We start from the raw sequence: 13837 nt of genomic DNA on the forward strand, positions 1-13837 counted from the left end.
TAATTTGGGTATCCACTTCTGGAAAAGTGAAAATATATGTAAGGATTCTATAGTATCCAACTTCTGAATAAAGTTACTTCAGAGTTTTGTAATTATTTAAGTTAATAATGGATAACTCTCTTTCCTGCTATTTTTATTAACTTGGTTTTAGGTACCTGGGATAAAGGATAACAATATACTGCCTTTGATTTTGAGAGAATCACTCATACCCAGCGTGGGAAGATTTCTTGCATACTCCGACGACAAAGTACATGCTCTCTTTTTAGATGGCATTACTCTAACCCTAAATTGGAATTTCAGCTCTTTTATTGAAAAGAGACAGGTGATTATATTTCAGACTGAAATCTATTTTTCATTTTTTTAACCTGTGAAAATAGAACAAAGAAAATAAAGTACCATACTATTTCAATTTATTTTTTGAAGTGTAAAATCCATTAAGATGTTTTAGTAATCTCATTGGATTTCCTAGCAAAAACCAGAAAGGATGACAAATAATCATTCTTATAAAGGTAACTGATTATATAGAGAAGGACTGGTATAGAGGAGTGGTTAAATAATACCAAAATCCTTGTAAAAGATAATTTTAAATTAATTAAAATAAAGTTTTAATGATTCATCTACTTACTATTTTTTAAGTTGATAAATTAGAGAGGCTTTTGTTGCGTTTTATGTTTGTTTCAGTTTTGAAATTATAAAATTTACCTTTCCTCCTTGTTTCTTAAGGTAGATCAAGGTCTCAACTTAGGTTGGGGTAGGTTAACTTTTCCTGATGGACAAGATCAGTTAATTCAGATTGAACATCCTGGACCATATGAAAGGTACTGAAAAGCAGTTTTAAAAATTCTCCCCACCCTCCCCTTTTTTTAAAAAAGATTTTATTTATTTGACAGAGACAGAGAGAATGAGAGAGAACAAGCAGGGGGAGTGGCAGGGAGAGAAAGAGGGGAAAGCAGGCCCCCTGCTGAGCAAAGAGCCCTACTCGGGGCTTGATCCCAGGACCCTGGGATCATGACCTGAGCCGAAGGCAGAGGCTTAACCTACTGAGCCACCCAAGTGCCCCTAAAAATTATTTTTATGATAGTAATAACTTTTCCTCTTAGAGGGGAAGCATATAAACATTATTTAAATGTTATAGATATTTTTAGTTTTTCCAGGTAGATAATGTGCATGATGTTATTCCAGCAGGTTTCAGAACTTACAATAATACTGGCATCTAGCATAACTAAATAAATCAAGTCAGCTTTAATCATTTCCATTTGTATTCAAGTGGTTTGTCAAAATAAATGTTTTCAGTATAACTGACTTGCTGTGGAAATTGGACTGTGGAAAACTGTGTTACCAATTAATTAACCCCTTAGCCAATTTGAGGTAAGGTTTACACAAATAACTAAACTTAAGTATATTTCTATAAAGTGGAATAAAATTAATTCGCTGATGCTGAAGATGGAGAAGACTCTTGAAATCAGCTTTTTATGAATTTTTTTTTGCTTTTGGTTTATGTAATTTGTTATAATCAGTCAACTTGAACATTCTAGACATGTTACTGATTTTACTTGAGAATATTCACAAAAGAATTGCTTTCTTTACCTCACGAATTTATTTTTCTGTTGGGATTTATTGCATTTTGGTCTAAATGCTCCAGTATTTATTGCTGGCTTAAGTAATTTGCATCAAAAATTTAGTGTCTTAGGGCCCCTATGTGGTTCAGTTGGTGAAGCGTCTGACTCTTGATTTTGGCGAAGGTCATGATCTTGGGGTTGTGGGATCAAGCCCCAAGTCTGCTTGAAATTCTCTTCCTCTCCCTCAGCCCTTCCCCTCCCTCTGGTTGCATGCGCACCCAAGTATATACTCTCTCTGTCTAAAATAAAGAAATCTTTTTAAAAAAACTACAGCATTTGGCAAACATTACTATTTGTTTCAGCTCATCACTTCAGATCATTTTATTAACCTTGATACTTGTTTTGTATATTCAGTGAGTTATATATAATTAAACATTTAGAATGTATAAATTATAAATTTATGGGTGTGTTTTGGTTATAATTATATATATATATATTATATATAAATTATATTTATATATAAATATAATTATATTTTTATATTTAAAGTAAATATAATTATATATATAAATATATAAATATAAATAAATATATATTTATTTATATATAAATATAATTATATTTACTTTAAATAATTTTAATAAATTTATATAAAATATGTAATTATAATTATACATTTATAATGTATAAATTATATATTAATGGGTGTGTTCTGGTTTAAATTTTATTTTTTTATTTTTGGTGGGTTTCTTTATTTTTTTTTAATTTTAGAAAGCAAATGCTCACTTGTCTTAATGTGTAAAGACATTTTCATTATAAAACATAATGAAACTCATTTTACTTTGTAAAACTAAAAGGAGACTTTAGACATTTAAATTTGAATTTTGAGTGAAATCCAAGTATCACTTTGTTCTTATTCTTAAATCTCATCTTTATTAATCATAACTATGAGTAAATCATTTTATCCTTGATGAATAATGAAAAAAACTTGCCTTTTCCATTTCGTTTTAAAAAGATTCAAAAAATTGCCCACTTGGGAATTTATCCTTTTCCCCCAAATTGTCTTAATAATTTTTCCTTTCTAAAAAATGCTTTTATAACATTACACATGCTCATTTTTCAAATATTTCTTTTAATGTTTTCAACCTAGATATGTGACAGCAGTTATATCATGGTGCAGAAGATTGACCAAGACTAGTCAGAGAGAGATGCCCACACATCCTTCATCTTCTCTTGTTGAAGAAAACTGGTATGTATAAATTTTAAATTTTTAAATTTCATCTGTGTAGGAGAGACACAAAAATTAAAAACATCAAATGGTAAACTCTAAGACTTCCTGATAACTTAAGCTTGAAAATAATTTATCTTTAGTCAGATATTTGTTACATTTCATCATATTTTATCTGAAGGTCAGAAAATTGCATTAAAAATTTCATATCAAAATGTGTGACTCCTTTAATGTGATAAATTCATCCTGAAAACTTGATGGAAAAATTTAAAGGTGTTTTAAAAAATTTTAGTAATATTAAGAGAAGTAAAATGTTGACTAACATAATAAACTTTCAGAAAAAGTTGATTTTGAAATCATTTCTATCGTATTAATTACCTCTCCCATATTAATTGGAAAATCAACAAATAAAGTATTTTAGTCCCTCTTGTGTGCCTTTCAGTGTGCAGGGGATTGGGCTTCAAAGGAATATTTAGGGAAGTTAAGACATTTCAGGGAGGGAGCAAGGGCAGAGGTAAAAAACATATTTTGTCCTGTGAAGACAGGAAGAAAACAGTTTTTATGGAGCAGATGCAATCTGTTCGATGGATAGGAATGGATCTTGTGATCAGTAGAGGATCTCAGACTTGATGGAATTACTAGTTCCTAAGTAGAACGAATGGCAGAAATGTCATTAGGAAGGTTAGTATCAGTGAGCAGATAATCTGAGTACACAGGTACCCCCGCTTTTCGAAAGTTTGTGTTATTACACCTCTGCACTTTTACGAAAGACCTCCATCAGTTTGTTCCCGGTTTTCTCCAGATCCACCACGCTGAACACGCCTGAGCTTGTCTGATCTCAGAAGCTAAGCAGGGTGGGGCCCTGTTAGTACTTGGATGGGGGTATTTTTTGCCGACCAAAAGAAATCCGAAAATGATTTTCGGTTTTAAGAAAAAAGGCAAAAAGTGAAAATAGCATTCAGTATTTTGCCGCAAGCTCTTATAGAGGCAGCTTGTACCCCGAGCCGGGAGAGTGGCAACTCTGAGCTCCTTCCCTGAGAACTACACTCAGCCGCTCAGCTTCAAGCCACCAGAGCTTTCATTGTGCCTGGGAGCCTCTGTGCTTTCTCTCAATTTATTTTGTGCATCCATCAGCAAGGTAAGTCCTCAGGTCTCAAAAAAAGGCCCAAGAGAGGTTATTTTTTGGGTGTGGGAAAGGTAAAAAAATTGTCCATAAATATTAGTGGTAATTGTTTTTCAACTTTATGCCATTTCAGTGTATGATAGTTTTCTTAGGAACTCTGTACTTTTGGATAGTGGAGGAAGCCTGTGTTGGAAAAGAGGGATACCAGGAATAATTTAGGAAGCTTTAAGGTAGTTTGTAAGGTATCTTAGCATTGCATGGTGAAAAAAATATAAACATTAAGCCTGATTCTTATCACCTTTTCCTACATTACTTAGAGAAAGAGATACAAATCAAATCAGTAGATGTTATTGGAATGACTTAGGTATCCTAAGGATTCAGCTTTCCAGATCTTCCATTCTTCAGCTACAGCCCATTTGGGAGCAGAAGAGTTGCCCAAGTAGCTGGCCAAAAAATGTAGTTGGGATGAAAGGGAAATTGTGTATGACTATAAGATTGGTCACTTCATCATTGCTCAGCTTGCAAGGTTTCAAGATGCTAGCCTTTTCATAGGAAGGCTTTGAAGAGGGTAACTGTTGGGACAGATGCAAAGTGAGGGCTTGAGGGAAGTGCATACTGGTGATAGTAGCTCTGGGGGGAAGCAGCGAGGAGCAGCAGAAAAACAGAGGAACCGAGGAAGAGTAGAGAGAGGAGAAGCAGCCCCTGACAGTAGCTAGCTCCATTTCCCTCGCAAAGCCCAAGACATCTCCACTGTGATTTGTTTTCTTGTCAAGGAAGGGGGGCTGAAGGCAGAGAATGGATTGCGCAATGAAGAGCTACCAGAATTCATTTCAGTATTTGTTTCCCAACTCATCTCCTATTATTAATTTACTGATTCAACTTTTTAATAGGGATGCTAGTCAAAACATTGAACAGCAGATAGTTCACAAGAAGTTGGTTCATCATATGAGCAACAGCATTAAAGGTAGTTTGTATTGTTTGCTTATGGCCAGGAAAATATGTCCTGTGTAGGGGGAGAAAAGTGTTTTGCAATGATGAAGAATCAGCAGGCTTTGGAGTAAATCATATCCAAGTCTTCACCACAGATGCTTAAAGTGTTGCGAGATCTCTTTCATTCTCCATCCATAGGCTGGAGTACAAGGAATGAGAGCAAGTTGACAAGGAGGTGTATGTGTCCCTCTGTAGTAAAGCCAGTAAGAAGATAAGTTCTGTACCCCTTTGTGAACTGTGAAGACTATTCTAGAGACTCGAATAGACAGGTCTTTTAGATATTAAAGTCCTCATTAATTTTGCAGAGAGCTAGTTGAGTTACACTATTTCCTGGTTGTGTCCACTACTCATATTTCCTTCTAGCTTAATGAGGAAAAAGAAAGACCACACACGTAAAAGAGTCTTCTGAAGTTGTACAAATTTAGCCCTCTGCCCTGCACCATTTGCTCCAATGTCTGTTTCTGTGGAACATGGTTTAAGGGTTAATGTTCATCGTGTTAACCATTCCAATCAAGGAGAAGAGAATGTTTAGTATGTTTAGTATATTGTGTTTAAGAAAACAGTAAGTAGTCTATTCCAGAATAAATTTAATAAGAACTATTTACTATGTTTTTGGGGCACCTGGGTGGCTCAGTCAGTTAAGTATTTAACTCTTGATTTTGGCTCAGATCATGATCTTAGGGTTCTGAGATCGAGCCCCGTATGGGACTCCGTGTTAGGCATGGAGCCTGCTTAAGATTCTTTCTCTCCCTCTGCCACCCACCTTCTCCTTCTCTAAAGGAAGGGAGGAAGGGAGGGAGGGAAGGAGGAAGAGAAGAGAGGAAAGAAAAGGGAAAGAAGGAGGGAAAGAGAAAGGAAGAAAGGAAGGAAAGAAGGGAGGAAGGGAGAGAGGGAGGGAGGAAGGAAGGAAAGACTTACTGTGTTTTGACACTTAATTCAACTGTGTAAAAGCTTAGCTCTCCAAAATTATCTCTTTCTGAAGAGTTCCATATAAATGAGGTCTCATTATATGTGCAAAGTACAGAAGAAGAACAAAAACATCTTTTCTCCTGGAAAAGACAATCTAGGTATGAAGATCAGAAAATTAAAGAGTTCAAGAGAAGGTATTGGCAAATCAGTATGTGATTAGTTAACATAAGGCTATAGGAATTCAAAGGAGGGAGCACTCCTTTCATAGAAGTGATAGGATTTTACTAGTTTTTTTTTTAGATGTATTTATTTATGTGAGAGAGAGGGGAGAGAGTACGTCCATGTACACATGTGCAAGTGTGGGAAGGGGGCAGAGGAGGAGGGAGAGGAACAAGCAGACCCCCTACTGAGCATGGAGCCTGATGCAGGGCTCCAACCCCCCAACCCTGAGATCATGACCTGAGCCGAAATCAAGGGTTGGCTGCTTAACTGACTGAGCCACCCAGGCACTCCTAATTTTAGTAGGTTTTTAAAGTTTGACTAAACTTTGAGGAGCAAAGCAGAGGTTATGCCAGGTTAGTATTAAAAAGTTATAGCCAACAGGACCTGTGGGTGGACAGGTTCCTAAAGGAATGGGGCCTGGCACTCCAGCAGCATATGGGAGAGGGAGCAGAATATGAAGGCCCAAACAAAAAGCTCTGATTTTATTTTATGCTTATTGTATTTATTTTATTTTTTGATGTGATATCTAGGATTTCATTCTAGTTTGCTTTTCTCTTTTCTTTGGTTAGATACCGATCTTTTAAATTCTTGCATTTTAGTGAGAAAGCTACCTTTTTATGGATGTTAGCAGTTTTTGACCTAATATTTGCCAATGGTCTGTTTGAGCAGGTAAAATTAGGTAATACAGTGTCTCAAACCAGGAAACTTTTCCCCCTTTTTATTTCCTTTCTTTATTAACTATGCAATGTCCCTCAGGTTATGGTAGTGTACCTTGTACCACTGAATTTCCAAAGTGTACCTTTTTTTTTTTTTACTGTTTCAGATAAATAGAAAAAATGGGTTATTAAAAAAAAAAAAAAGAGTTTTAGCAAGAATGCCCATTACCTTCAAATGTCAGTACTTAATTTAAAAGTCCTCGAGGTGGGGACTTTTATTCGTTTTCCTTATTCATTAAAAGCACTCAAGTAAGTATCGGTTGAGTCAAGTTGATGTGTTGCTAAATAAAGCCAATATAAAGAGAATTCTTTTTTTTTTTTTAAGATTTTATTTTTAAGTAATTACACCCACATGGGGCTTGAACTTACAGCCCCAAGATCAAGAGTCACACACTCTACTGACTGAGCCAGCCAGGTGTCCCTATAAAGAGAATTCTTAACTTCTGGGCTCTTCTATCTACAATTCTAAACTTTATGAAAAAAATCAAGTATGATTATTTGAAATATTGTAGCTATAAAAGAATCAGACAACTATCATGAACTTACTTTTTCTTTTTGCACAGGTCTGTGGCCTCTGAGCTTGAAAAAATAAAGAAGTTTAACTGTATCCTTTAAACTAAATTTATTGTCCTGCATAATTACTCCCTTTCCATTCTAGGCTTAATTCATGAGTCTGTGCTTTATATTATATATTCTGAAGTTTTCTTGAATAACATTTAAGATATATCTTAGCTATAGAAGGTGCATCATGTCAATATTTATACTTTTTTTATAGATTTTATTTATTTATTTGATAAAGATTACAAGTAGTCAGAGAGGCAGGCAGAGAGAGCGGAGGAAGCAGGCTCCCTGCTGAGCAGAGAGCCCGATGTGGGGCTCGATCCCAGGACCCTGAGATCATGACCCGAGCAGAAGGCAGAGGCTTTAACCCACTGAGCCACCCAGGGGCCCCTCAATATTTATACTTTTGAATGATTTTAAATAGGGCAAAGGGCAATGAACTAGGGTTAGGTCTCCTACGGAGACTTTTTCACTTATATATAATTTTCTCCATATCCTCACCAATGCTTATTATCTATTGTCTTTTGGATAATAGCCGTTCTAATAAGTATAAGGTAGTACCTCACTGTGGTTTTGATTTGCATTTCCATAATGATTAGTGATAATAAACACCCTTCCATATACCTGTTGACAATTTGTAGGTCTTTGGGAAAATATCCATTTAGTTTTTCTGACCATTTTTTAATCAGAATTTTTTGCTGTTTAATTGTATGAGCTTTTTATGTATTTTGCATATTAACCTCTTATCAGATATATGATTTCAAATATATTCTCTGATTCCATACATTGTCTTTTCATTTTGTTGATGGTGTCCTTCGATGTGCAGAAGCTTTTTAGTTTGATGCATTTCCATTTGTTTATTTTTGCTTTTTTTGCCTTTGCTTTAGGTATCAGAACCAAAAAATCACTGCCAAGACAGATGTCAAAGAGATTATCCCCCATTTTCTTCTAGGGGTTTTATGACTTCAGGTCATATGTTCAAGTCTTCAGTCCATTTTGAGTTGATTTTTGTGTATGATGGAAGATAGGGATCCAGTTTTCCCAACTTCTCTTATTGAAAAGACCATCTTTTCCCCATTGTATATTCTTGGCTCCTTTGTTGTAAATTAATTGGCCATGTATGCTTGGGTTCCTTTTTTTTTTTAAGATTTTAATTGAGACACAGAGAAAGAGAGCATGCGGGCTGGGAGAGAAGCAGAAGGAGAGGGACAAGTAGAACTCCATACTGAGCACAGAGCCCAGTGGTGGGGCTCGATCTCATGACCCAGAGATCATGACCTAAGCCAAAATCAAGAGTCAGATGCTCAACTGACTGAGCCACCCAAGTGCCTCCGTGGGTTTATTTCTAGACTCTCTATTATGGTCCATTGATCTCTATATCTTTTTTTATGCCCATGCCATACTGTTTTGATTACTGTAACTTCATGATATAGTTTGAAATCAGGAAGCATGATGCCTCCAACTTTGTTTTTCTTGAGACTGTTCTGGCTAGGGCCACCTGGGTGGCTCAGTGGGTTAAAGCCTCTGCCTTTGGCTCAGCTCATGATCCTGGGGTCCTGGGATCAAGCCCCACATCAGGCTCTCTGCTCAGTAGGGAGCCTGCTTCCCCTCTCCCCACGCCTGCCTCTCTGCCTACTTGTGATCTATGTCTGTCAAATAAATAAATAAATAATCCAAAAAAAAAAAAAGAGGTTGTTCTAGCTATTTGGGTTCTATTATGGTTACACAGAAATTTTAGGATTGTTCTATTTCTTTGTAAAATGCTTTTGGAATTTAATAGGGATTGCTTTGAATTTGTAGATTGCTTTGGTTAGCATGGACATTTTTACAATATTAATTCTTCTAATTCATGAATACAAAATATCTTTCCATTTATTTGTGTCTTCTTCAGTTTTCATCATAAATGTCTTCAGTATACAGATCTTTCACCTCCTTGCTTAAATGTATTCCTAGTTGTTTTATTCTGATATAATTATAAATGAGATTATTTTCTTAATTTGATAGTTTGTTATTAGTTATAGAAATACAATTGATTTTTATAAATTGATTTTATATCCTGAAACTTTACTGAATTTATTAGGGTTTGGTTTTCTTTTTTTTAAGATTTTATTTGTTTGTCAGAGAGAATGAGCAGAGGCAGAGGCAGAGGTAGAAGCAGGCTCCCTGCCCAGCAAGGAGCCCGATGTGGGACTCTATCCCAGGATGCTGGGATCCTGACCTGAGCTGAAGGCAGCTGCTTAACCAACTAAGCCACCCAGGAGTCCCGGTTTGTTTTTTTTTTTTAAGAGGGAGAGAGAAGGGGCAGGGAAGAGGGAGAGAGAGAATTTTATTTTAGAATTTTTTATTTGAAGGAGAGAGAGCATGAGAGGACAAGTGGTGGAGAGGGAGAAGTAGGCTTCCCACTGAGCAGGAAGCTCAATGCAGGACTTGATCCCAAGGTCATGACCTGAGGTGCCCTGAGAGAGAGAGAATTTAAAGCAGGCTCCACACCCACATGGAGCCCAACACAAGACTCGATCTCACAACCCTGAGATCATGACCTGAGCCAAAATCAAGAGTCAGACGCTTAACTGACTGAGCCATTCAGGTGCCCCTGAATTTATTAGTTCTGAGAGTTTTTTTTGGTGGCGTCTTCAGGATCTTTTGTGTATATTATCATGGCATCTACAAATAGAAACAGTTTTACTTTTCTGATTTGGATGCCTTTTCTTTCTTTTTTTGCCTAATTGCTCAGGTTAGGACAGTATGTTGAATAAGAGTGGCGATAGTGGGCATCCTTATCTGATTCCTGATCTTAGAGGAAAAGTTTTCAGTTTTTTACCACTGAGTATGTTAGCTCTAGGCTAGTCATACATGGCCTTTATTATCATGAGGTAAGTCCCCTCTATACCCAGTTTGTTGAGAACTTTTCTGCATCTATTGAGATAATCAGATAATTTTTATCCATTTTGTTAATATGGTGTATCACATTGATTTTCATATGCTGAACCATCCTTACATTCCTAGAATAAATCTCACTTGATCATGGTGTATGATCATTTTAAGGTATTGTTGCATTCCATTTGCTAATTTTTTTTTTAAGTTTTTTTTTTTTTTTAAGATTTTATTTATTTGTCAGAGAGAGAGTGCGAGCGAAAGTGAGCACAGGCAGACAGAGTGGAAGGCAGAGTCAGAGGGAGAAGCAGGCTCCCTGCGGAGCAAGGAGCCCGATGTGGGACTCGATCCCAGGACGCTGGGATCATGACCTGAGCCGAAGGCAGCTGCTTAACCAACTGAGCCACCCAGGCGTCCCACCATTTGCTAATATTTTATTGAGGACTTTTGCATCTATATTCAGCAGAGATATTGGCCTGTCATTTTTTAAAAATTATTTTTAAAGTAACCTCTACACCCAGTGTGGGGCTTGAATACATGACCCTGAGATCAAGATCGTATACTTTTCTTTTTTTTTTTTTTAAGATTTATTTATTTATTTGACAGACAGAGATCACAAGTAGGCAGAGAGGCAGACAGAGAGAGAGGAGGAAGCAGGCTCCCTGCTGAGCAGAGAGCCCGATGTGGGGCTCGGTCCCAGGACCCTGGGATCATGACCTGAGCTGAAAGCAGAGGCTTTAACCCACTGAGCCACCCAGGCGCCCCAAGATCGTATACTTTTCTGAGTCAGCCAGGCACCCCTGTAATTTTTTCTTGTAGTGTTTTTATCTGGTTTTGGTTGTTAGGGTAATGCTGGATTTGTAAAATGAGTTTGGACATATCCCTTCCTCTTGTATTTTTGGAAGACTTTGAGAGGGATTAATATTCTTATTAAATATTTGTTGGGGGCCGCCTGGGTGGCTCAGTGGGTTAAGCTGCTGCCTTCGGCTCAGGTCATGATCTCAGGGTCCTGGGATTGAGTCCCACATTGGGCTCTCTGCTCAGCAGGGGGCCTGCTTCCCTTCCTCTCTCTCTGCCTGCCTCTCTGCCTACTTGTGATCTCTGTCAAATAAATAAATAAAAGTCTTTAAAAAAAAAAATGTTTGTTGGAATTCACCTGTGAAACCAACTGGGCTCTTATTTGTTGGGAGGTTTTAGATTACTGATTCAATTTCCTTATTAGTGATTGGCCTGTTCAGATTTTCTATTTTAAGATTCAGTCTTTTTTTTTTTTTTAAAGATTTTATTTATTTATTTGAGAGAGAGACAGTGAGAGAGAGCATGAGAGGCGAGAAGGTCAGAGGGAGAAGCAGACTCCCCATGGAGCTGGGAGTCCGATGTGGGACTTGATCCCAGGACTCCGGGACCGTGACCTGAGCCGAAGGCAGTTGCTTAACCAACTGAGCCACCCAGGCGCCCTTAAGATTCAGTCTTGGTAGGTTGTATGTTTCTAGGAATCTGTTTCTTCTAGGTTGTCCAATTTGTTGGAATATAATTTGACTCATTTTTCTTATGAAATCTTTTGTTCTGTACATTCCTACCCCATTCATCTAATTTCTTTTATCTTGTGATATTTCTGTATTTCTATTCAAATAATAAAGTAGCTCTGCATCAGAGGACAGGTTTCTTTCCACTCTGTATCATTCATTCATTCATTCATTCATGCTGGTGAGGGGCAGAGGGAGAGAGAGAATCTTAAGCAGGTTCCATGCCCACTATCAGTGCCTGGGCCAGGGCTGGGGAGTGGGGCGGGTCAGTCAGTTAAGCGTCTGGCTCTTGATTTCGCCTCAGGTCATAATCTCCAGGTTATGAGATTGATCCCTGTATCAGGATCTGTGCTGGCATGGAGTCTGCTTAAGATTCTCTTTCCCTGTGCCCCTCCCCCACATCCCTCTCTTAAAAATTTTTTAAGAATACACTGCACGGATTATTTATATTCCTCACTGTTACTTTTATTCTTTTATTCCCGTATCACTCTTCACCTAAAGAAATGTTGAGATTTAGTTCTTTTATCTCCTATCACCAAACCTTTATTCAAATACATGTACTCTCTTTCCTTTCTTCCTCTCTTACATATGATCTTTAAGGGGTAGATCTTGATAAGTTCTGAAGTACCAGATCTATTATGATCCTAGAGATCTTCCACACAGAGAAATAATATTTTAATATGAAGACCAGTCTTTCTGAAATTAAATGTACTTATATAAGAAAAATGTAGGGGAAAACTCCTTAACTAAGTGCTTAACTTAAGTGCTATTGGAGAACAGTGGTATCCTAAACCAGATATCTAACAAAAAAAACAAACAGTCTTCTGATCATTATGAATCAAAATCTCCAGAAACCTTGCTGGAAGAAGTTAATGAAAAGAGAGTATCAGTGGCATTGAAAAAAACCTCTGAAATCCTTCAGGATATTGACTGTCTTCTATCAAGTTCTAAAAGATGAAAAATAATTATTATATACCTTAAGGATGTTGTTTCAAGTGACTAGTATAAAATTATTAGTAAGCCAAGAAATTATATGTATTACTTTTTTGCGATGTTATATATTTTGCAATTGTATATATTATTTCTTTGCAATGATTATATGAAAAATGATATTTAACTTTGGAGGTTACCTAACTTGTAAATTTTAAAATATCTATAATGTACTTTATTAATAAAGAACTGTGTTTTAGAATTTTGAACAATTTCCGATTTCAGATTTATGAGAACATTTTATAAAATTATAGTTGCTGTTTTATCTTATGGAACATTTACTATTAATCCTCAAGGTTTTTTTTTTCTTTTTAAATATGCAGAATCGTGTGCATTTGGTCATTTGCTATTCAACAGAACTACCAAAAGAATTTGATCTTTACATATGTATACACAATATTGCTTCAAGCTAAGAATCGAGCTCTTCAGCAAAGACTAAATTTTGTCTGAATTGTCTCATATTTTCATTTCTTTTGAACATCTGAAAAAATTTTATGCTATACAAGTGTGTGAAACTAAAATAGCTCATCAGAAATGCTGTTTATTGCAACCTAGTGCTGTTTATTGGGAAAACACAAAACCACACATCTAAAGGGACTTCAAGATTAGACCAATATAGCAGAAATGTTCTAATTAACTTCCGATTTCTAGAAAAGACCTGTTTCTTGACATGAAAGAAACAACAGGAAGCAAGGAGAAGAAGAAGCAAGCAAGCAGAGCATAGATTAGGAGTGATAATGTCAATGATTTGAATGGGCACAATGTTCTCATGTTAGCTTTCTCACTCCGGGCTTCTTGCTACCTTCAGGTTTCAGCACAAATTACCGTTTCTTCAGAAGGGCCTCCCCTACTTAGTCTCTATTACATCACCCTATTTATTACCTTTACAGCACATACTATAGCCATCCAACTGTTCTTTGTGGTCTAGATTCTCCACTAGAACTTGAGCTCCATAAAGTCATTCTGTAGCCTCTTACCAAGCATAGTGTTTGGCACACAGAACATTCAGTATGTGTTGTATAAATCAATCAGTGCCTTTGGGCTTTAGGGTGACTACAGAGAAAATTGTGACAATTTCGTTGTTTTGGCTGAAGGAAGCCATCCATGTTTTCTTCAATAGTTCTAGAAAGCTTAGAGTT

General features: G+C 36.6%; 1 protein-coding gene across 4 annotated transcripts in view; it reads left to right on the top strand.

Moving 5' to 3' along the window:
* The window catches only part of LOC309861359 (uncharacterized protein C5orf34), a 34444-nt gene extending 21537 nt beyond the window's left edge, over positions 1–12907 (top strand). For all 4 annotated transcript variants that reach the window (XM_082724169.1, XM_082724171.1, XM_082724170.1 and 1 more), the window contains 5 exons: positions 152–322; positions 724–818; positions 2710–2808; positions 7311–7351; positions 12473–12907. In XM_082724169.1, the coding sequence (XP_082580295.1) occupies positions 152–322; positions 724–818; positions 2710–2808; positions 7311–7351; positions 12473–12666 (600 nt within the window). In that variant the 3' untranslated portion in view covers positions 12667–12907. The remainder of the gene's footprint in view (positions 1–151; positions 323–723; positions 819–2709; positions 2809–7310; positions 7352–12472) is intronic.
* Positions 12908–13837: the final 930 nt, after the last annotated feature.

Source organism: Mustela nivalis, assembly GCF_964662115.1.
Source record: "Mustela nivalis genome assembly, chromosome: 3".
Lineage (NCBI taxonomy): Eukaryota > Metazoa > Chordata > Mammalia > Carnivora > Mustelidae > Mustela > Mustela nivalis.